Here is a 25,240-nt window from a genome sequence, read left to right as displayed (position 1 = left end):
ACCAGATTCTACTAAACCAGGGACTTTTCAATCCGCCGTCTACTAATCTTAAAGCTAAATCTCACAAATTCCTCTGCAAATCTAGACTCTAAAATCAGAGAATGAAGCTCTAAATCGTATGGTTATGCAAGACATAATATATTCCTATATCATGTGAATCAAAAATCTGTAACAAGATCTAAGAACTTGCATTACTCAAGTTATTTCCACTCAACTAAATCTTCCCAGATCTAATCACGCTGTACTCCCCTCTTATGATTTCCCAATCACAGTTAAGGCACAAATTCAGCTCACTTGAATAAACAGAGAAATAATCATCAAATCCATTCAACATCAACTAGCAACTTAATATTTAACAGATCAACAACCTCAGCCAACAAATCATAATCTCATAGAAATATATTTATGAATTCAAGTTCAGATTCAAGAAGAAGAGTAAATATTCTTTAACAAGAAAAACAAAGTAATGAGAATAAGAAAGACTAAAATGATGATGAGAGAATCCGAATCCCCCTTTTCCAAGGTTACTTCTAGCTGCTCTTGCATCAACAGATGGTCCTTCACGTTTAAATCTTTGTGAGGTTTTCTTCTTCTTCTTCTTCCTCAGTACTGGAAATGATACTTGATCAGAAAAATGGAGGTGGTTTCCTTTTCCAAGTTCAGCCGCCTCTGCGTTCCAAAATATGACCAAGGACACCTTCTTCTCTTTCAGCTGTAGGTACTTATTGTACCCTAATTCTACGTGGCAGCCCTTGAGAAAGCCTCCAATGAGCAGCTAAATCAGCACCCTTCACGGTTAAATCAGCCCATTCTACTAGCTCAGGCCCAGCTGTCAGCAACATGTGAATCTGGTCCAGCTGGCTTGGCAGAGCAATGCAGAACAATGCTGACTAGAATTTCCTTGAAAATTCCAAAACGACAAGTTGTTGCTAGCCTCCAAAATGACAATGCTTTCTCAAAGCTGAAAATAATCACAACATGCACCCGGATTAGCTCTTTTTAAGTGCCAAACACACGAGAGAGAATTCATGAAACATAACTAACTAAAAACTCAAAACAAGACAAAATAAAGGATAAAACTAAAACTAAATACTCTCTAGGTAATAATTTAAGCCCGAAAAATGCTCAATTAACTCTATTTTCATAGAGTTATCACCTATGCATGCGCGATCTTCAGTGCGTTCCACCCCAGATTTTGCGTGGGTTCTGCACGACCGCAGTAGACCTGCTGTCCACTCCATGTGTGCCACCTATCCAGCGCGGGTCCCCCACCTGCGATGCCAGCCGAAATTCCCAATGAATGTGCGACAGCTGTCTGTACTACTGTTCACCACCAGCACACTTCCTCCACTCCGCGTGCAACACGTGGAAATTCTATTCCTTTCCTCCAACCAAGCTTCAACACGTGTCCCTCTTATGCTGAATCCGGATTTCTTCTCCGTCAGTTGCCAGATTTCTTCCTCAAATCATGTATCAAATAAAATTTCTCCTAATTTATGTGTAATTTTATTTTGTAATTTTCTATTTTTATTATCTATTTCCTTATTTGACAGGCAGCCTCTGAACACTATAAATAGGGGGGTTAGCCTAAAGTTTTTGTAAGCTTTTGATATTCAGTTCTCTGCCGTCTTGCTGTCACTCTCTAGAACTTGTGAGAATGTTTTGCAAGCTAGGCTAGAGTTTTCTTGGTGAGGTTAGAGCTTCTGTTGAGTGACCCAATTCGGGGTTTTGATTCCTTGTGTTGTAAAGTTCAATATCTGAATGAATTAAATCTCATATATTTTTCATTTACTTTCCAAAATATTGTGTGCCAATTTTTATATAAGTTCAGTCACGCTTTTCTTATGTAATTTTGTCATGCATTGTTTGTTATTCAAATTATTTTACAAATTGTCTTTTACTGCAATATTGTCAAATTGATATATTATCAATTTTGGATAACTTGTAATAATAATACTTTCGGAGTCAACATAGGGATTTAATTTATTCGATTCTTTTATTTTGTGAATCAAAAAAACTTGAATTGGTTAACGAAATATTAGGGATTCTTAACACCTTACCGTTTTTACTACTGAATTTTCTTCATACAAATCTTCTCTCCTATTTATTTACAACAAAAATCTCAAAAACTTTTCTTTTTCTTTAATTCACTTGTTAATGAAACATTAGGAATTCGTGACACCTTACCGTTTTTACTACTGAATTTCCTTCATACAAATCTTCTCTCCTATTTATTTGCAACAAAAATCTCAAAAACTCTTCTTTTTCTTTAATTCACTTGTTATTTATTTTTCTCTAACGCTCTTATTTTGCTAATCTTTCTGGTTATTTTGTTATTTCTCTGTGGATATGACTGCCCTTCTGTGCTACAATTGACCGCTTGTGAACATCACTTTTGGGCGTTAATCAAATTTTGGCGCCGTTGCCAATGAGGTACTACTAACAAGAGTAATCAGTAGATTTTGAGCCAAAAAAGTAAGTACATATTCTCTATATTTTTAGTTTACTTTGTTTATTATTTTTTGGTTTGCGTGATCTGTTTCTTAACTCAAAAAAAAAAATCTTTGTTTGCTGCATCTATCTTTCTGTTTCTTTTTCTTTTCTTTGTCTTTTACTTTATTCCTTTAGTTTGTTAGTGTCAGTTTCCTTTCTCTTTATTAAAATTTGATTTTCAAAAAAAAAAAATTTAGCTAGTTGCTAGCTGTCTCCTTAAATCACCGTGCATTTTCCTTTCTTACTGTTTCTTTATATTAATAAAAAAAATGCTTTTTCTACTTCACTTTCCTATAATTTTTCCTTATTAATTGGAAGGAGTATCCATAGGATTTGTTTTAATTGGCAACTTTCTAGTGTAATCTTAGATCTTTCCTTTTAGCAATTTAAAGTATCATTGATTTGGTTTTGTTATCTTCTAATTTTGATAGATTGAGATTTTATTTTGTTTCTCTATTTGTATATTTTAATTGTTGCCTAATTTAATTTTTTCTTTTATATTTTTCATTAGTTCATAGGATTGTAATTAGAATTGTAATTAATTGACTATTCTTAATCTAGGAATTTCATAATTAGTAGATTTAGGCTTTGACTTTAGGAATAGTTTCTATTAATTAGATTACATTTCATAATTTATTTAATAAAATTTAATAACTAATTTTGAGAATAATTGTGTGGTTACGTGGAAAGTATAATCTGAGGGAGTTCTGTCTAGGAAAGTTGATACTTAAGTGGGCCTCGCCCCACCAATCTTTCCTGAGAACGTTGCTCTGTCTAGGAGACTATTCATTGAGCTAAGAGTTATAGTCTTTTCTAGGAGCACTCTCGGTGGTTACAATTTACGTTGCTATATAATTATTTTCTTTTGTTTTGATTAAAAATTAAAAAAATAAAAAATAAAAAAAGTGCCGCTTAAGGTGAATGCATCAGTATAGAGACGAACTAGGGAGATTTGCTCAGCGTCCAGATTTAAAAACCCCTAGTAAAATTCTATCCGACTCGTCTTCTACGCCTCCGTCTTCACACTCGTCGTTGGAATTCGTACTTCAAAATCTATTCGCAATGGCAAAACACGAGGAAGTTCAACAGAGGACGTTGCAAGATTACCTGCACCCAACGCGTACGGCCACCCCATCTTGCATCATGTTCCCGCCAAATGCACCGCCTACGGGTTTCAAGCCGGGCATGATCGCATTTCTCCCAACTTTTCACGGGTTAGAGAACGAGAACCCATATGTACACATTTGGGAGTTTGAAGAGGTGGTGGCCACCTTTCATAGCCGTGCTGAGGCCGCAAATACCGTCAGATTGAAGTTTTTCCCTTTCTCTCTAAAGGACAAGGCTAAAAGGTGGCTGTATTCTCTTAGGCCCAAGTCTATTGGTACGTGGGAAGATATGATGATGACATTCTTCAACAAGTATTTCCCACACCATAAGACCAACAATTTGAAACGAGAGATCTTAAATTTCACTTAGAAGGAAAACAAAACTCTCTATCAAGCTTGAGAGCGTTTTAAAGATCTGTTAAATTTGTGTCCCCACCATGGATATGAAAGTTGGCGCCTCGTAAGCTATTTCTATGATGGACTCACAATCTGAGAGCGCCAATTTGTCGAGATGATGTACAATGGGGATTTTCTCCAAAAGGATCCTAACGAAGCTATCGAGTACCTGAATGAGTTAGTTGAGAAAGCTCATACTTGGACTGGACCGAGTGCTACTGAGAGCACCAGTAGGTCCCGACCAGTTAGAGTTTATCAATTAAGGGAAGAGGACAGCCTCAAGGCCCAAGTTGGAGCTTTGACGAAGTAAATTGAGGCCCTCAAAAGTAAAGCTAGTAAAGGACCCCACATGGTGGCAAGGACAGAGGCACATGAGCCCTGTTTCGTTTGTGGTGGACTGGGCCATATGGCTCAAGATTGTCTCACTTTTGGTGAAATGAGAAGGGTATACGAGGAGCAGTACAATGTATTGGGCACATACAATAAGCCTTATAGACCTTTCTCAAACACTTATAATGATAGCTGGAAACACCACCCAAACTTCAGTTGGAGAGATCCAAACCAACATGTACAATCATCTGGAGGGCAATGAAAATCATAGCAACAATCTCAACCACCAAGGACATATTTTGCGCATTATAATAACAAGCAGCCGAAAGGGAATTCTCTAAAGGATACCCTAAAAGCTTTTATGGGTGCGCAAAATAAGACGAATCAAAGAGTTGATTCAATGCTCACACAGCTGGTGGAAGAGAACAAGGAAATAAAAAGTCAGATCACAAAGCTGAAAGAAGCTTTAACCGTTCAAGAGCGCGGTAAATTTCCATCACAAGCCCAGTCCAATCTGAGAGGACAACACATGGTTCAAACTTCCAACTCTAAAGGTCAAAATATCAAGGAAGTTAATGCCATCTCTACTCGAAGTTGTAAGAATTTTGACACGCCATCAACAAGTAGAACCACTTCGAGTAATGAAGAATCGGCTCAAGAGAAAGAAGAGCCAAGAAAAATTTTGATAAAGGTGCCTTTCCCCCAAGCTCTCCGACCTGTTGGAAAAGTGTTAGAAAATCAAAGTGAGATCCTGGAGCACTTAACACAATTGAAGATTAATCTTCCCTTGCTACATGTGATCAAGCAAGTGCCAGCATACGCCAAGGTTATAAAATATCTGTGCACCATAAAGAGAAAGTACCATGTCAAGAAGACTGTATTCTTGACTGAACAAGTAAGAGCGATGATTGAGCAGAAGACACCGCCGAAGTATAAGGATCTAGGTTGTCCCACCATTTCCTGCCATATTGAGACACATGAATTCGGCCAAGCGTTACTAGACCTAGAATCGAGTGTTAACCTCATGCCTTATTCGGTCTACTTGCAATTGGGTCTTGGAGAGATTAAGCCCACATATGTGGTTCTGCAACTGGCCGATAGATCCATTAAGAGACCACGGGGAATAGTGGAAGACGTTATGTTGCAAGTCAACAAGTTTTATTACCCCGTGGACTTTCTTGTCTTGGATACACAATCCGTGGTGAATATGGAGTCATCCATTCCCATTATTCTAGGAAGACCTTTCCTTGCCACAACAAACACACTTATCAATTGTAGGAATGGTCTCATGAAGATATCTTTCGGGAATGTGACCCTTGAGGTGAATATTTTTCATATTCAAAAGCAACCACGTGACGACGACGAGTGTCAGTAAACATTCATGACTGACACACTTATTGAGGAGGAGGTTCAGCTGCAAAACAACTCTTAAGATCTTAAAAACCTCCTCCAAAATTCTGAATCTGAGAGTTCCGGTCCTTGTGAGGTGGCTAATGTTCCTACCATTTTCAAAGAATCACAGGACAAAGGAACCAAGTTTGGGCCACCATGTTTTGTGGAGCTCCCAACAGAAGGAGAAAAATTGAAATCATCCACCGATGAGGCTCTAAAAGTCAAGCCAGCCCAACCACCTGAGGGCTTAAAACATTCGTTCTTGGGAGATGAAGACACATTCCCAGTCATCCTCTCATCTAAACTCGATCCATTGCAAGAACAACGATTGATAGACATGCTAAAAGAGCGCAATTCTAAGATCAAGGTAAAAATGAAAGCGGCTCATGACAAGCAGATCCTGGGGAAGAATTTCGAGCCGAATCAACGGGTTCATCTATATGATTCCCGTTTGCATCTCCACCCCGGTAAGTTGAGGTCACGGTGGACTGGCCCATTCGTAGTGAAACGCGTTTTTCCCAATGGTGCTGTCGAGGTTGAGGACCCGACCGGTGGGAGAATCTTCAAAGTAAATGGCCAGCGTCTGAAGAATTACTTAGAGCGGGTGAACCAGGTTGAAGAGATCATTCTCAATGACCCCGTTTATCAGCCCTGAGTAGTTGGCTCACATCTTCTGTACCATATTTTCATTTTATGTTTTCTTTGTTTCTTTTTACATTTTTTTTTTGGAGAATCATATCAGGAAGCTCAAGCTGTGCCCATATGTGGAATTTTCATCATCCAGGTGTCTTCTTTCTCTATATTTCCATAATTTTTGACACTGAGGACACTGTCTGATTTTGGTTGGGGGTGGTGAGCATATTCATGCGTGAGAGCGATTTTTTTCATGTTGATATTTGGGTTAAAATTTTTGCAAAGTTGTCTGAGTATGATTCAAAATGGTTGGTTTGGGTCGATTTTTGCTGTCTTGGTTACTAAGAAATGACTTCCAGAGTTTCTTTTTGCACATGCTAAACCTTGTAGTAAGATGGATGTTAATGCATGTCAGCTGAGAAAATTTTCAAGTTTAAGTGCTTGATTTTTGGTGAGTAGAATAAACGACTTTTGAACCTTCATTGATATTTTGAGCTGGTAGAATCACTGTTAGAACATCATTACATGGTTAGTGGTATGCTTGGTGTATATGCTTGTGGGATGAATTTTGGGTTAGATAGGAATGATCTTATGTAAAAAAGCCTCATTTCTTATCCTTTCATTCTAAAAAAAAAAAACTGAGCAAGCGCAACATTTCACAGATCCTGTAGTTTGGTCGTAATCACATTCAATGCTATATAGTTGTTTGTCAAAAGAACACCTTTCTACATTCACTTCAATATTGCAGGTTGTCTCTTACCAAAAAAAAATAAAGAAAAAATAAAAAAAGTAATTTATTTTCCTATGCTTTTTTTTTGGCTCTTTGTTCGTTTATGTAAATTTCTGTTTGACCTGAATGAAATCCCAAAAGCTGGTTTGTGGTAAGAATGGTGGAATGTTCTAGTAGTTGGTTAACCTATCTTTTGGTCAATGTTCGTTTGACTGTTTGTCCTAAATTTGACATTCCTCACACTGAGCGTTGATTGTTCCACTTCCAACTCTATGAGAGAAAACCTTTACACTTAAATATTTTTGACACCCGTGAGATCAATGGAGTTGAGACTTCTACTTGGTGAATTTTTCAAAGCTGTATGTGTTATGGTCAGTAGTAAGAAGGTTATGGTTTAGAGCACACACACGACTCTGGAGTTATGACTGAAATAATCTTAATAGTATCTGTTGACTTCTTATTGACAGTTTGTTTAAAATACTCAGGTGACTAAGCTAGTTGAGACTCAGATTTTCTTTGTGACATGATTTCTCATGCGCTTGGATTGCTAGAGACTAGCAATAAGCTGGTTGGGGGTTGTGATAAGTGCTTGAAAATGCACCATAATACTGCTTTTGATTTATAAAATACTAAAATATTTAAGCTTTAATTAAACAATTCCATTATTTTCATTCATAATATTTTTTAATTGGAATTTGTCTAGTTTTCGCTTAATTATTTACAGATGAAAGCAGTGTGAAAAGCCACACAAAAAGAAGCCATGAAAGCCATATTTTCAGCCACCCTAAGTCAGCTAAGCCGAGTCGTGTGAGCCGAGTCAAAGCCACAAGTTGAAACTCACATGGATTCCAGGCCTGTCCAGCCACTCTCCCGCGCGTTCCTCTCGCGCCTCGCGCGTCACCTACACTCAAACCCCAGAGGGAGCTCGTCCCATGCACACGCGATCTCCAGCGCGTTCCAACCCAGATTTCGCGTGGGTTTCGCACGAAAACAGCAGACCTGCTGCCCACTCTTCGCGCGCCACCTGTCCAGCGCGGGTCCCCCACCTGCGATGCCAGCTGAACTTCCCAAAAGCTGAATGAAATCCCAAAAAGCTAGTTTGTGGTAAGAATGGTGGAATGTGTGACAGCTGTCTGTACTACTGTTCACCGCCAGCACACTTCCTCCACTCCGCATGCGACATGTGGAAATTCTATTCCTTTCCTCCAACCAAGCTTCAACACGTGTCCCTCTTATGCTGAATCCGGATTTTTTCTCTGCCAGTTGCCAGATTTCTTCCTTAAATCATATATCAGATTTCTCCTAATTTATGTGTAATTTTATTTTGTTTCCTTTTCTTTTGTAATTTTCTATTTTTATTATCTATTTCCTTATTTGACAGGCAGCCTCTTAACACTATAAATAGAGGGGTTAGCCTAAAGATTTTGTAAGCTTTTGATATTCAGTTTTCTGTCGTCTTGCTGTCACTCTCATATTTTCTCTCTAGAACTTGTGAGACTGTTTTGCAAGCTAGGCTAGAGTTTTCTTCGTGAGGTTAGAGATGAACTTCTGTTGACTGACCCAATTCGGGATTTTGATTCCTTGTGCTGTAAAGTTCAATATCTGAATGAATTAAATCTCATCTATTTTTCATTTACTTTTTAAAATATTGTGTGCTAATTTTTATATAAGTTCAGTCACGCTTTTCGTATGTAATTTTGTCATGCATTGTTTGTTATTCAAATTATTTTACAAATTGTCTTTTACTGCAATATTGTCAAATTGATATATTGTCGATTTTGGATAACTTGTAATAATAATATTTTCAGAGTCAACATAGAGATTTAATTTATTCGATTCTTTTATTTTGTGAATCAAAAAAACTTGAATTGGTTAATGAAACATTAGGGATTCTCGACACCTTACCATTTTTACTACTGAATTTCCTTCATACAAATCTTCTCTCCTATTTATTTGCAACAAAAATCTCAAAAACTCTTCTTTTTCTTTAATTCACTTGTTATTTATTTTTCTCTAACGCTCTTATTTTGCTAATCTTTCTTGTTATTTTGTTATCTCTTTGTGGATACGACCGCCCTTCTGTGCTACAATTGACCGCTTGTGAACATCACTTTTGGGCGTTAATCAGCAGCCCTTTCCAGGGCCCTCCTCCTGGCCGTCCGTTGCCTGCTCCCCAAAGACCTATTTGACTTGGCTGGTCGGGGGTTGTTGGCTCCACTGTCACTGACCTCCTCGGTGTCACCACTTCAGCCACCAATCACTTGGTTTCCAACGGCGGCGTTCACCGGGTTTATCGGCGCATCCTCCAACGGCGGCATCGAGTTCTGCCCCTATTCCCGTCCAGCGAGGGCTGTAGCCATCCTCTCAATGGCTACGGCAAGTGTCTCGACCTACCTTTGGAGCTGATCAATTCGGTCTGGGGGGTTTTCAGCAGTCGGCAAGGGTGGGTTTGTCGGAGCCCTTCCTCCGATGGTGAGAGTCTGGCCTTCTTGGCTTTTCTGGTTAGCCGTTGTGCTGCGAGTATTCTTCGGAGGCATGGTTGCTATTCTTTCACTGGATTTGGTTTCTAGGTTTAGGGGCCCTCTTTCTGGTGCCAATTGTTGACGGTGTTTTTCCGACAACTCGCAATTACCTCTCCGATAACACTCACAGTGACACTCACGGACTAATTAAGGATTAAAGCTGAAAAATAATGTAAAGGAGATAGAGATTTATAGTGGTTCGACAAGAATTCTTGGCCTAGTCCACTTGTGGATGCACTAATCTTTCAAATATTACAAGTTCTTTTCTGAGTAATGTAATAGTGCGTAACCCCTTCAATGGGGTTTCTTGGCTCTATTTATAGACCTTTACATATGAGATATCTCCCCTGCATTCCCCGAGGAGATCATCTCCTATCCCTGAATTTTGGGATTGTGCAAATGTATTTTCATGATTGCAATCTCAGGAAATCAGGCCAACCTCTCTCACCGGCTACCTGATTTCCTGACTTCGACAGTAGCAGTCGACACAGTGTATCCTTCCCTGAGTTGACAAGACTATCGTTGGATTTGACTGGACTCATGCCTCAACGTCGCGGCCACCACAAGTCAGGCGTGGTGTTCGACGTCCGTTATCCTACATGGGCTCTCGACGTCCAAAGGGCACCTTAACTACGGTGGTTCCCTCGATGCCAGCAACCGATCCTCACCGAAGAGGCCTCGACACTTGTCGTTCAAGAGAATGGTCGATTCCTCGACCACGGTGTAACATATATATATCGTTAAGATTTAATCTTATATTCTTATTATTGTTTTAATTATTAATCCCATTGATAGAGGTTTATGGCTTCATATATAACTGATAATGAGGGCATGCAGCCACCATAAAATGCCACTAAAAAAAAAAAGTGACATGCCACTTGAATATTATTAGTCACTAACTATCTCTTCCTTGTCAGTTTTCCTCATATGGCGCAATGTGAAAAATATTGGGAATAAAAAAAATAAAGAAAAAAGGAATAGTCCTTACCGTCCCCATCAAAACTCAAGCTTTTTTCTTCTCCAAACTTTATTACCGCACGAGTAATTTGATTAATTTCGACAAAAAAAAGTCACGTCTCTTCATTTAGTTGCACCAAAACACAATCTTACCTTCTTTTGGTTGGTGGATCCAAAGAAATTAAGTCGATACCCTCCGACCACAAATTTTCAGAGTTTTCGCACCAATCAATATATTAGACGTTTCTAAGTACCACTAAGGGCATTTTTATGATCATCATGAGACACAAAAAAAAAAAAAAAAAAAAAAAAATCCCAACGTACCCCGCTACTTACTTTTACCGACCAATATTCATCAAGTTTCCGTCGATTTGCTTACATTTTCCAAAAAAAGATAAAAAAAAAAAAAAGAAAGAAACTTTACATCAATTAGTTAAAGTTAGGGTTGGCAATTCGTGTTCGCGAGCCGTGTTCGGGCCGACACGATTACGGCATGACACGATTATAGTGAGCACGAACACGACACGATTAATAAACGTGTTAGAAACCCAAACACGAACACGACACGCTAATAACACGGTTAACACGACACGACACGCGAACACGATTATTAAACGTGCCGTGACAAGCCGACACGAAAAAAACACGTTTATGACCCAACTAGCAAAAATAGTGAATTTTATATTGTATTTAAAACTATATTAATTGACTACTTAATATCACTTATAGTTAAAATCATGCATAATAGTCAACACGCATTAAAATATCTAAAACATCACTTATGACATATGTTTCAAAACATACCAATTACTAAACATCTAAAGAAGTTTGAAAACATAACCAAGTACATTTAAATAAGTTTGAAAACATAACCAAATATTTGAAAATTTAAGTGCATAAAACATAATCAACCATCTACAAGTCCATTGGCATATTTAAGTGCATAAAGCATAAAACATATTTAAAGTTTAGGTTTATCCATTACGAGTCATCCATTGGCATTTTGTAATCAACCATCTACAAGTCCATCTACAAATCATCCATCTACAAGTCCATTGGCATTTTGTAATTTTATCAACATGCCATAACTTATTTAAAAATTAGAGTGTTAAATTAAGATAACCCTTTTATCAAACACCCTTCATGCAAATGAGAGAATATAAATAAACTGGGCTGTGAGAGAATGAGAGAATGAGAAAGAATGAGAGAATGAGAGAAAGAGAATTAGAGAAGCTAGGGTTTTATCTTTAAAAAAAATAGAAATATAAATATGGATTAATAAACGGGTCGGTTCGGGTCGTGTCGTGTCGGCCCGATTATGGCCTGTATAACTAAACGGGTTAAGCGTGTTAAACGGGCTGGCACGAATCCAACCCGTTTATTTTCGTGTTATTCGTGTCAGCCCGTTAACGACCCAATTAATAATCGTGCGGTCTAAACCCATTTATTTTGTGTCATTTTTGTGTCGTGTCTGAAATTGCCGGCCTAGTTAAAGTTACGGTGAGGGTTAATGTTAGTTTTCCACATGTATGTAATATTTGACTATTAGGTTAGTATTAACTATTAAGTAATGGCATTTACGAAATTTTGTTTTTGCCCTTGCGATCCCCACCAACCATGCATTTTATTTGACCCTCTCTCTCTATCTCTCCTTCCGTAGCTCCTTCCCACCATGCACCCCAGCAGCCACGCAGCCAAATCACAGCCGTTGATCTTTTTCTCTGACATCGAACGACCATTATTTATATGGTAGCTACTCTCTCTTCCTCTTCTCTTGTGCTCACCTACCAAACCCCAAAGCCATCATTTTTGAAAACCCCAACTCTCTCTCCTCCTTATTTAAACCCACCATTCTCCTTCCACTTCTCAGGAAATCCGTACAACCCATAAAGACCTTTGATTTCCTCTCTCTAAACTCTCTTTCTCTCCCTCTCTCTAGCTCCAACATCTCCATATATATATATATATATGTATATATAACACACAACTCTTAAAGCATTTTCCACACAATGGAGACGGTTGTGATCAAGCAAAACGGGCACGTGCAAAACGACGTGTCGTTGGAGGGAATCTGCACGAGCAACGGCAACAATGGGGGTGTCGTTTCCGGCGACGCGCTGAACTGGGGAGCGGCGGCGGAGGCGATGAAGGGGAGCCACTTGGAGGAGGTGAAGAGGATGGTGGAGGAGTACCGTAAACCGGCGGTGACCCTCGGAGGGGAGACTTTGACGATATCGCACGTGGCGGCGATCGCCTCGCACGAAGGCGGCGTCAAGGTGGAGCTGTCGGAGGCCGCCCGAGAAGGCGTCAAGGCCAGCAGTGATTGGGTTATGGACAGCTATGTCACCACTGGCTTTGGCGCCACCTCCCACAGGAGGACCCAGCAAGGCGGTGCTCTTCAAAAGGAGCTCATTAGGTATTTACTATTTTCTTTCTTTTTTCGTTCTTTTCTTCTTCTTCTTTTTTTTCCCTGAATGATAATACTTTGCTCGGCACCACAACTCATAATAATAATAATAATAATAAGTATAAACCAACCGTGTTTAATACTCATGAAAGTCATGAGTACGCAACTATTTCACGAGTTTTTATTAGTTGTGGTAGTGGATACAATTTGTATGGCCCTTTTTTTTTTTAATGATAATACTTTGCTCGCCACCACAACTCATAATAATAATAATAATAATAATAATAATAATAAGTATAAACCAACCGTGTTTAATACTCGTGAAATTCATGAGTACGCTGTTAGACAATATAATAGAAAATACAAAGAAGAACAAGAAAATAAAGGAATAACAAAATAATGAAAATTGTTACAACCTGAAATCAACCTTTCTATGGAATTCAGAAAACGGAATTGTATGAATGTCGAGGCACGTGAACCACGTTGTCCTTAAAACAGATTCGTCCCCTCCGGCGTGTGCTTGAGGTTACGTTGGACGTTCGTCTCCTAGGATACAACGACAACGACAGCAGCTCGATGCACTTTCGGAACCGTCCGGCGAACTAGAACTTGATCTTTCCTCTATCACCAAAACTGAACTACAAGAACTACTCAAGGAAATCCGGAACAAACCAAGAGAGAGAGAGAACCGAAAAAGGAGAAGAGAATTGTGAGGAAGTGTGTACCTATCATGTGGAGTTTTGGTCTTTATATAGGCTCCAAAATCTGGGTGTTACACCAAGACATTATGGTGTAATAACCCAGATTTATTCCCGGAGTAATGGTGATTAAAACCAGCCAAAACATTTTTTGATTTCCCATGGTGAATCTGGCCACATTCTGGCTAGTAATTCAGTTTTTGATGATGAAAAACCGAAGCCATGAAAGGTTGATTCGGTTTGCCTCCATTGATCACCATTAAGGTCTCATTATGGTCTTTAACCATCATTGCTTTATGCCAAACGGAAGCTGGAAGGTCTTGGCTAGAGCAAAATAAAAATCGCAAAAGTAAGCTTGCACGGAGCGGGTTTTTCGGTCCGGCATTCGTGTCCGCAGGCGCACACATTAGGCCCCAAACCCGCGCACACATTAAGCCATTTTTTCCAACATACGCAACTATTTTACAAGTTTTTATTAGTTACGGTGTTTAACACAATTTCAAAATAACATTACAACTCACAAACCTCATGTAAAGATTTACATTGGGTGGATGGAGAAATTTTCAGAACTAACACAACCTCTCTGTGTCTTTTTAAATGATTGACATGTGTGTTGTGAAAGCAAATTAATATTGTACTTCAATAACTACAGAGATTTATGTGTCTCTTGCGCCTTATTCTTTTCGCTGATTCGAGTTTAGAATTTAAATTTTGTTACAGTAAAAAATTCTCAGAAATAGTCACATTTAACATTTTTACTACAGTAAAAAGATCTCACACAATATTACATCTCAACTCAAATTAAAAACTCGAATTAGTAAACTGAACAGGTCCTTAGTGTTATTATTTTTTTCTTTTAAGGTGCAAAGAAAGACTCCAAGTATTTTCAAGTACGGATTTTTTATATTGTCGTTTTCCTATGTAAAGATATGTGAAATTCCAGTAAAAACATAATTGTAATTATAAGGACATTTCTTTGAAAATAATGTCGATTTATATATTTTTTAAGGAAGGTTTAGTTGTTCATTTTAGGGTACTATTATAATGATTGGTGAAAGCGAGTAGGTCAATTAAGTATAAGGATTTGCAGCCTGGCACTGTCGTTTTTGGAAAGAAGATATAAAAAACCACACCATGGATGTTTCTAAATTAAAAAAAAAAAAAAAAAAAAAAAAAAACCCCCCCAAGGGTTTTTTTAAAAAAAAAAAAAAAAAAAAAAAAAAAAAAACTTTAGGTGATTTTCAACATTAATGCTAAGTTTTTTAAGAGATCTAACAAGTTTGGACAATATTGATGATATGTATTATCCAATGGAAGTTGGATATAGTTCAAAGCAGGCAAAAAGACAAAAAAACAAAAAAAACCCCAACATTTCATATATAGTATTATTTCTCGTCTTGGTTTTTAGGTTTTTGGGTAATTTAGTTAGAGATTGTATGAAATCTTTGTCAACTAACCTTGGGTCCACTAGTGTTTTTAACTTTTCAATTTTGGGTGTGTCATAAACATTTCTCTAAATCTTGTACGTTTTATTTTATTTTATCCCTTTACGTAGACAGTGGTTATATTTTATAATCATTAAGTAAAGATAAACTTTTCATTAAGAGAAAAAGAGGAGAATGCATAAGTCTCAATTAAGTTTGTTGTTCCCACCTACCACACCAATTTATAATAGCTACTTTTGAAAAGCAAATCCTAGAAGAGCAAAATTTATTAAAATAAAGGAAAAAGAAAATGACATTTATGTCTCGACAAATTTATTATGAGTGTGTTTAGAATTAATTTTAAAATAATTTTATTTTTTATATTTTATAATTATTTTTAAAAATACGTTTAGTAATTTTATTTAAAAATTAATTTTAATTTTTAAAAAAATTAAAATTGCGTTTTGTGTTTAATTTTTGAAAACTGAAAATACATTTAATAGTATTTTAAATAATATTTTAAATACTTTTTAATTGCTCACTGCTCAGTGCTCACTAGTATCCAACAAACAAAATCGTTTTGCTTTGGACAGTGGCTGAAAACATTTTGCAGGTCACCTAAACCTAGATTTCCCAAATCTCTAAAGGATCAAATGAGGGGCAATAACTCTCCGTTCACCCCCTTTCCCTCTCCCGTTGGCACAACCCCCTCTTTATCGTCGACCCAAATCCGACGAGCCAACTCCGCTGTCCCCAGATCCGGCAAGCCAACTCCGCAACGCCTAAATCCGACGAGCCAAGCTTCGCCACACCCAGATCCCGACAAGCCCAGCTCTGCCATGTCCAGATCCTGAAGAGCCCAGGCCCTAATCACGTCGCAATCGCACCAAATCCAGTCGGAATTTCAGATTTAGTCTCACAAGAGAGAGATCTGTTGATTAATTTTTCTTGAAGATTTACTTTTTCGTGAAGAGAGAGAAAGAAGAGAAAGAAAGGGATTGATGCTTTCTGCCATTGCTTTTGAATTAAAAAAGCTTTAGTTTCACGGAGAAGATTTTGGAGTTCGCCATCGCAATGAATGGCAACGAAGGAGAAGTGAAAATTGAGGAATGTAAGGAAGCTATGGTGTATATGTGGGGTTATCTTCCTGGAGTCTCGCCGGAGAAGTCTCCGATACTGTCTCCACAACCGGTCCGGTTTTCTGATGGAATCGGCGGAGAAGATTCGTGGAGAGATGTTTGCGGTGGCGGTTGTGGATTTGCCATGGCATCTCTGGTTGATTCTCGATCTTCATCTCTTTCCTTGCTCTTTTTGCAATTTTCTTTCTAGTTTTCTTGAAGATTTACCATTTTCATTTGTTTGGTTTTGTTGATATCTGTTGATTAATTTCCCGTTTGATCTTGATCTATTTGGTTTTGATGATCTGGTTACGTAAATTAATGTTAGAGAAAAGAGAGATGAAAATGAAAATGAAAAAGGGAAAACGGTCTTTTACCGTTTTCAAAAAGTAACGCAAAGAAGAGAAACGGTGAAAAATATTTTCCTTTCCGTTTTTAATAAATTAATGCACCAAACATGATTTCTGGACCAATTTCATTTTTAACGCCTCGAATTTCGTGAAAAATGATTTCAAAACCGATTCCAAACACGCTCATTATCGTCTCTTCTATAGTTAGCAATTATTTCTAGAGACAAGCATGTGCCCTATATTAAATGGTCACATTTATTTTCACCATTTTACCTTCTATCATTATTACTTTTTTTTTTTAAGGATCAACCATTATTATTTTTTCAATTGTTAGAAATCTACAATTACTAATTACTAATTTTCGTTTCTTTTTCTATTTTGGTTTGTTTCACTTTTAGATTCTTGAATGTTGGAATATTTGGCAATGGAACAGAATCATGTCACACACTACCCCACACAGCAACAAGATCAGCCCTATTGGTTAGGATCAACACCCTCCTCCAAGGCTACTCAGGCATTAGATTTGAGATTTTGGAGGCCATGACAAAGCTTCTCAACAGCAATGTCACCCCGTGCTTGCCGTTGCGCGGCACAATCACCGCCTCGGGGGACCTTGTCCCGTTGTCCTACATCGCGGGGTTGCTCACCGGCAGGCCTAATTCGAAGGCTGTGGGCCCCAACGGGGAATCCCTTACCGCCACCGAAGCCTTTAAGGTTGCGGGGATCAACTCGGGGTTCTTTGAGCTGCAGCCAAAAGAAGGCCTTGCTTTGGTCAATGGTACCGCTGTTGGCTCAGGCTTGGCCTCCATGGTGCTTTTCGATGCCAACATTCTTGCCGTGTTGTCGGAGATCTTGTCAGCTATTTTCGCAGAAGTCATGCAGGGTAAGCCCGAGTTCACCGACCACTTGACGCACAAGTTGAAGCACCACCCTGGTCAAATTGAGGCTGCAGCCATTATGGAACACATTTTGGATGGCAGCTCTTACATGAAGGCTGCAAAGTTGCATGAGATTGACCCTCTTCAGAAGCCAAAAAAAGACCGCTATGCTCTTAGGACATCACCACAATGGCTTGGACCCCAAATTGAAGTGATCAGATTCTCAACCAAGTCCATAGAGAGGGAGATCAACTCGGTGAACGACAACCCGTTGATCGACGTCTCGAGGAACAAGGCCTTGCACGGCGGCAACTTCCAAGGGACCCCAATTGGAGTTTCCATGGACAACACACGTTTGGCCATTGCCTCAATTGGGAAGCTCATGTTTGCACAATTCTCTGAGCTTGTCAATGACTTTTACAACAATGGATTGCCTTCGAACCTCTCTGGTGGTAGGAACCCGAGCTTGGATTATGGCTTTAAAGGCGCCGAGATTGCCATGGCTTCTTATTGCTCTGAGCTCCAATACCTTGCCAACCCTGTCACTAGCCATGTCCAAAGTGCTGAGCAACACAACCAAGATGTGAACTCTTTGGGATTGATCTCTTCGCGTAAAACCGCAGAGTCAATTGACATTCTCAAGCTCATGTCCACCACATTCTTGGTGGGTCTATGCCAAGCCATTGACTTGAGGCACTTGGAGGAGAATTTGAAGCACACGGTTAAGAACACCGTGAGCCAAGTGGTGAAGAGAGTGCTAACAACTGGCGTAAACGGAGAGCTTAACCCGTCGAGGTTCTGCGAGAAGGATCTCCTCAAAGTGGTGGACAGGGAATATGTCTATACCTACATTGATGACCCCTGCAGTGCTACCTACCCGTTGATGCAAACATTGAGGCAAGTACTCGTCGAGCACGCACTGACAAACGGTGAAAGCGAGAAGAACACGAGCACCTCAATCTTTCAAAAGATTGCAGCCTTTGAGGAGGAGCTGAAATCCTTTTTGCCTAAGGAGGTGGAGAGCGCAAGGATCGCTTATGAGAACGGGAACGCCGCGATTTCGAACAAGATCACCGAGTGCCGGTCTTACCCCTTGTACAAGTTTGTGAGGGAGGAGTTGGGGACTAGTTTGCTAACAGGTGAGAAAGTTAGATCACCAGGGGAGGAATTTGACAAGGTTTATACTGCCATGTGCCAAGGCAAGCTTATTGATCCAATGTTGGAGTGCCTTAGTGGCTGGAATGGTGAACCTCTTCCAATCTGTTAGTGTTGTTTTTTTTAATTTTTTTTTTTTTTTTTTTGCGGTGAGTTTGAATGTTGGTCTTAATCATACTTATGTGTTCATAAAAATGTTGATGGGGATTATCAACAAAGTGTGTGACTCATGAAGTGTTGTAAAACCAATCTTTTGTTCTTTGCTCTCTTGTAATTTTTCCCATGTTTGAAATAGCCTTCAGTTCCACAACGACCAATATATGTTTTATACAATATTGAAACTAAAATAAATAAATAAATAACGAGCATTCATGTGAATCACAAAAGAGGAAGGAATCTAATCGTTATCAATATCCCTACATGGTTTAATGAGTGTAAACAAATTAAAGATTGTGACGGCCACTACAAGAACTTGAATTTTTTGTTACCAAAAATTCGGTAACCAAAAGTCATGTTTTTTGTAGCAAAATGTTTTTGTTACCAAAAAAGTTTGGTAGCAAAAAGTGAGTAGCAGAAAGCATTAGTTACCTAATTTTTGGTAGCAAATAGTCTTTGCTACCAAAAAATTTTTTAGTAACAAAATGTATTTGGTAGCAAAATGTATGATATTCGGGGACCAAAAATTTCGGTAGCAAAAGGTTTTTGGTAGCAAAAAATGTGAGCTTTCTACTACCAAAAATACCTTTCTGCTACCAAATATATTTGGTAGCAAAAAGTGTGAGGTTTTTGCTACCAAAATTTTGGTAGCAAAAGGTTTTTGGTAGTAAAAAGTGAGCTTTCTGCTACTAAAATTTTGGTAATAAAATCTATTTGGTAGCAAAAAGTGTGACCTTTCTGCTACCAAATATATTTGGTAGCAAAAAGTGTGAGGTTTTTGCTACCAAAATTTTGGTAGCAAAAGGTATTTGGTAGCAAAAAGTGCGAGCTTTCTGCTAGCAAAATTTTGGTAACCAAATATATTTGGTAGCAAAAGGTATGAACTTTCTGCTACTAAAATTTTAGTAGCAAAATATATTTGGTAGCAAAAAGTGTGAGCTTTTTGCTACCAAAATTTTGGTAACAAAATATATTTGGTAGCAAAAAGAATCAAGTACCAAATATTTAGTACAAATAGACAGATTTATGTACTTGTATTTTTTGAAAAAATATATATAAATAAAATACCAAATATTAATTTAAAAATCTCTAAATATTTCAATACATATTAGAATCCAAACAAAATACTAAATAGTCATACTTAAACAAACCCAAACATTTATGTAAATATTGTACTAATAAAATCTTAGTATTACAAAAATGAAACGCTCTAACAAATTGAGGCCGGTGGTGGCGGTGGTGGAGGATCTTCTATTCTTGGGATGGAAGGTCTAGGATGATCGGACGGCGGATTTATTTGTTGAAGTAGCTTTTGAATAAGCTTATGTTGTTGCTTCATTAGGATTTACATATCCGACATACGACGTTTATTTTCTGAACTTCATTTTCAAGTTTTTCATATCCTAAACCTCTAGATTTGCGACCTTGTGGCGCTTTTCTTAGTACAGGACCTATGCCACGCTTGGAACCATATTTTTCATACCTCTTACTTGTCAAAACTTGAGAGTAAATTTCTTCCTCTACATCAGAGTCAAGTTCTTACCCATCTAGTGCTTCACTTAAACGAGCATCGCGGATCTTGATCATTTGTTCCTGCATTAGGCAAAGTGTTATAAACTTTCAAATTAGAGTAAAAAAAATATAAAATCAAACAAAATGATAAAGTGTTTAGTAATTCTTATATAATCTTCCTTTGCTCTCTGAGTTGTCCATCCCCATGATTCGCTCCAATGAGTGTTCTTGAAGACCTCAAAATACCTTCCCGAAGCATTTGAGTCAGAACTTGAATGTGTGTTCTACATAGAAATCATTATTTGTTAGTTAGTTAAAAAGAAAAAAGAAATTATGGTTTCAAGTGGTAGTATACTTAAGTGAGTGCAAGTTAATTACATGGACTTCCTCCAAATGTTGAACTATAGATCTTGAGCCACCCAAATAACCTGCTGGCTTTTTGGAATGATTTTCCGCAACAACCTGTGTTTTTTTCTATATAAATGAAAAAAGAAACATTTAAATGCATTAAAATATAATAGAAATTTCGACATCATCTCCCCTATAATTTTAATTAACCCAGAAAATCCAAAACCACATATATTGGTTCAATTTGCATATCCAAAACCACATTCTCAAACAAACATCTCATAATACAGTTAAGTTATTCATTATTGATTCGGTAAATGTTGCAATGGATCTTTTCCTTCTTCAATAATGGCCTGATATTTTTGGTGGCACCGATATCGATAACCTTTAAAGTGCTCATAGAAATATTGATGTACAATGTCTTTCAATTGTGGATGCGCCTCAAAATCTAAATCAAATAGATCTTGAAGAAAAAAAAGTTGCTAAATTTGTTCTTATATAAGTGCAATTGTTATAAAGAATAAGTTACAATAGAAAATTTTACCTTCAATCGTCTTATGCATTTATTTTGTTCATTTTCAGGAATTTTACCCCAACCACTATACTTTAATGGAGCATGATGGCAAACTATAGAGCCGATTTTGCTCGCAAATAGGCCCGCATGCTCCCCGTAAACTCGAAGCTCAGATTCTCTAAATTGTACTTGAAGTTTTCCTTTCTTGGACACTAACTTGTTAATTCCTTGACATGTAGTTAGTCCTCGAACATTTGTTGACCGTGTTGTTTACAAAGGAGGTTAAATGTAGAATAGTGTAAAAAAAAACTCAATTAAAAATAATTATTATGATCTTACGTGTATTTTCAATACGTAGAATCTCCAGAGGATGATCCTCATGAAATTGTTGAAAATCTTACGATGGCTCATTATCTGCTCGTGAAGATGTGGATGAGCCTAATGTGCCTAAAGATGCCACTGAAGGAGTCCGGGGAGATGCGTTAACATCCGGCAGAGATAGAGCATATTTGGATTTTGAACCATAACTAAATGATAGCTTCTCTTACGAGTAGACATAACTAATATCCTAAAACAATAAAAATAAAAATAGAAGTTAGTGATTGGAGGTATGGTATATTCAAATCTTGTCACAGTTTTACAACTACTTCAAACAATCACAAATGCACATTTTAAAGTTAAACTGAAATAATTTGACCTAATCAATCACTATAATCAGTTGCGGAATCAATTTTCTCGGTGTCACCATCAATTTCATCATCGGCTTCTCCATTGAATTCCGTTTCAATTTCCTCTTCTGTTTCATCATCGATTTCGTCATTGGGATCGATGCAAATATCAATGGTGAAACCATCAATTTTGAGTGGCCCAATATCCATATGATTTAAGGGAGCTTCATTAACATTTGTGGTGTCAAATGAAATGTTAACCTCATTTGATAACTCTTCTTGATAAGGCTTGTTATCTTCTTCATCCTCTTGACAAGCCTCAACTGTTGTTTTTGATACATTCTCCCATATATGACGGTGATTGACTTTTTGAACTACTTTCCAAGAGTCACCTCTCTTTTCAAACCCATGATTTTACCATCGTTAATGTTGACATTTTGGGTCAAATTTGCTGCATATCCATCGGGAAATTTGACTGATTTCAAAAATTGACAAAAAGCTTTCCGCTCCATAGTAGACAATGTAAAACATGCCGGAGGCTTTTTCCCCTTACCATCCAAGTGTAACTCCTTTCTTATATTCAGCTCTTGTAAGCCCAAGCGAGCTTTTTTGGTGTCCTTTGACTTGCTATCTATTCCTAACACGGTTCCCACCAAGTTATCGCATATATTTTTTTCTATATGCATTACATCAAGATTATGACGCAACTTAAGTTTCGACCAATACTCGAGCTCCCAAAAGATACTTTTCCGTTTCCAATTACTATCGTTTGAGTACCCAGCTTCTGACATTTTTTTCATGTCAGCTTCATGAACTGCTACATCCTTTCCCGGCATAGGAACCCACAGCTTGCTTAGCTCTAACAATAGTTCCTCGCCCGTTTTTGATTCGGGAGGCATTCTTGTTTCAACAGAACCATCAAAATTCAAGTTGGAGCGCCAAGCATGATCCAGACTTAAATAACGGCGATGTCCCATATAACAAATCTTACTCTGTAATCAGAATGAAGCGGTTTCATCCATACACACAGGACAAGCCTCATATCCTTTGGTGGAGTAGCCAGATAAAGTACCGTATGTAGGAAAATCATTAATTGTCCATAATATTGCAGCACACAAAGTAAATTGTTTTTTTTTCAACTACGTCGTACGTTCTAACGCCGTTCTCCCATAACTCTTTAAGTTCATCAATTAGAGGTCTCAAATAAATGTCTATGTCTTTCCCCAGTGCCTTCTGTCCCAGAATTAATGTCGACATCATGATATGTGCCTGCTTCATACATCTCCAAGAGGGCATGTTGTAAGACACCAGTAAAACTGGCCACATACTATATGGATTTGTCATATCTCCAAACGGCGTGAAACCATCAGAAGCAAGACCTAATCTGACATTACACAGTTCATCTGCAAAATCCGGATATTGTTTGTCAAATTCCTTCCACACTTCCGCATCAGTAGGGTGTCGAATGACTCTTTCTGTCTCAAAACGTTGTTCCTTGTGCCACCTCATATATTCAGCGGTGTGTTGAGACATAAATAAATGCTGCAATCTTGGAATGAGAGGAAAGTAGTGCATTTTTTTATGGGGAACTTTTTTCTCCTTTGCATTACAATTTTTATACCTCTTATGACCACATACCGGATATTCCTTCAAATCTTTGTACTCTTTGTAATACAACACACACTCCTTCGGGCACACATGGATGGTCTTGTATCCCAACCCAAGCTTCTGCATCATCCGCTTCGCCTCATAATAAGACTTGGGAATTCTCGAGCCTTCTGGAAATGCCTCCCGAAGTAACTTCAACAACATATCAAAAGACTTGTTACTCCATTGATTCAATACTTTTATATGAAGTAACTTCACCAAAAAAGTCAATGTGGAAAACTTTGTGCATCCTTTATATAACTCCCTCTCCGCTTCAGCGAACAAATCTTCTAAATTAGGTGTCTCTTCTTCGCAGCCCCCAATATCATTTATTTCTGCACCATCATCCATTGAACATGGATTGACGTGCAGAAATGCATCATTTAATGCATCCACCATCTCATCTTTGTCGTCATCATTGTCACTTTTTTCTCCTTCTGCATCATAGTCTTCATCTTGTACATTGGGAGTAGTATCGGTTTCCTCCTCGCCATGATTAATCCAGTTTATATAATTTAAGCTAAAACCTCTAACAAAAATATGACGCTCAACAATGTCTATATGATGGAAAAAACAATTCAAACATTTTTTGCAAGGACAACGACATTTTCCATCCGCATCTAGGTGATTACGTGCTTGTTCAATAAATCTTCTAACTCCATCCATATATGTCTCTGAAAGTCAGTTTGTCACATAAATCTAACTCTTATCCATATCTGACATGGTAGTAGATCTACGAATTAAAGGTTGGTGCCTAATGTCTGCTGGCTAAACAAATGCAAACAAATATCTGCTGGCGAACTGCCACTTCATGCGTCAATATAGTATAATACAGTCAATAGTCAATTTTTTTCAACTTTGCCAAATGTCTTATTAATCCGAAGGACCGGAAATCAACTTAAGAAAAGCCAGGAAGCAACTTAATCCGAATGACCGGAAATCAATGTCAAAGCCATGAAGCCAGGAAGCAACGTCAAAATAAGAATACAACTTCAAAGAAAAAAAGAAAAGCATATATCCAATACAGATTCTTGTCCTAAAGGCTCAAAATAGATTCAAACTTATTCAAACTGATTCTAGTCCTAAAATGCTATAAAAATAAAAACTTTTCCACGATGAGAAAGGGAAAGAAAGGGAGATAAAACTAACCGGAAATGAGGAGGCGTTGATAGTGAGAGGAGAGATCTTGCGTTTGTCAGCAACGACGACAATCGGCGGCGGCGACAGCGACAATCGAAGGCGGCGGAAGCGGGAATCGGAGCCTACGACGCCGAGAATCAGCGGCTAGAGAGAGAAGGAGCGAGAGAGAGGAAGAAAGGCGGAGGAATTTCTGGCAGAGATGCGAAGATGGCGAAGTGTTTCTTGATTTTCCCACCAATATTTCGTTCTTTATTTTGTTACCAAAAAAATGTTTTGGTTCTTTTGGTAGCAAAAAATTTCTTTTTGCCACCAAAATAAGAATTTGGTAGCAGAATCATGTTTTCTGCTACCAAAATTTGGTACCAGAAACTTATATTTTTTGTTACCAAACAATATTTTGGTAGCTGAAAGCATACTTTTTGCTACCAAATATGAATTTGGTACCAGAAAGACATATATTAAAGATTAAAAAAAATAACGTTTTAATGTCAAAAATTATTTAAGAATCATTGTTCTAACAACATTATAACAAAAAATATAGTTTTGAAATTGAGATACATTATTCAAAGTTAAAAATCAATCAAATAAGGAAATTATATACTGTTCTATGTGGAACATATACTTAGTTAACAATATCACATATCTATAGGGTGGGTTTGGTATTGC

At 37.9% G+C, this 25,240-nt stretch overlaps 2 protein-coding genes and 1 non-coding gene across 3 annotated transcripts; 1 reads left to right on the top strand and 2 right to left on the bottom strand.

The window, feature by feature from the left end:
• Window positions 1–3,936: 3,936 nt before the first annotated feature.
• LOC112093800 lies at window positions 3,937–4,043 on the bottom strand. Its single transcript, XR_002903213.1, has one exon. It is a non-coding gene; the product is annotated as a small nucleolar RNA R71 (small nucleolar RNA).
• An 8,501-nt stretch (window positions 4,044–12,544) lies between these two features.
• Window positions 12,545–18,758, top strand: LOC21407112 (phenylalanine ammonia-lyase class 1). The gene is made up of 2 exons (XM_024172966.1): window positions 12,545–12,975; window positions 16,955–18,758. The coding sequence occupies exons 1-2, from the start codon at window positions 12,569–12,571 to the stop codon at window positions 18,699–18,701; spliced, it is 2,154 nt and encodes a 717-aa protein (XP_024028734.1). The 5' UTR covers window positions 12,545–12,568; the 3' UTR covers window positions 18,702–18,758.
• Window positions 18,759–21,820: 3,062 nt separating this feature from the next.
• Window positions 21,821–24,100, bottom strand: LOC112093797. Its single transcript, XM_024172993.1, has 3 exons — window positions 22,931–24,100; window positions 22,206–22,779; window positions 21,821–22,110 (listed from the first exon to the last, which is right to left on the bottom strand). The coding sequence occupies exons 1-3, from the start codon at window positions 24,098–24,100 to the stop codon at window positions 21,821–21,823; spliced, it is 2,034 nt and encodes a 677-aa protein (XP_024028761.1).
• Window positions 24,101–25,240: the final 1,140 nt, after the last annotated feature.

This window comes from Morus notabilis, unplaced genomic scaffold (assembly GCF_000414095.1).
Source record: "Morus notabilis unplaced genomic scaffold, ASM41409v2 Scaffold342, whole genome shotgun sequence".
Lineage (NCBI taxonomy): Eukaryota > Viridiplantae > Streptophyta > Magnoliopsida > Rosales > Moraceae > Morus > Morus notabilis.
This window is presented reverse-complemented; position numbering and strand designations above follow the sequence as displayed.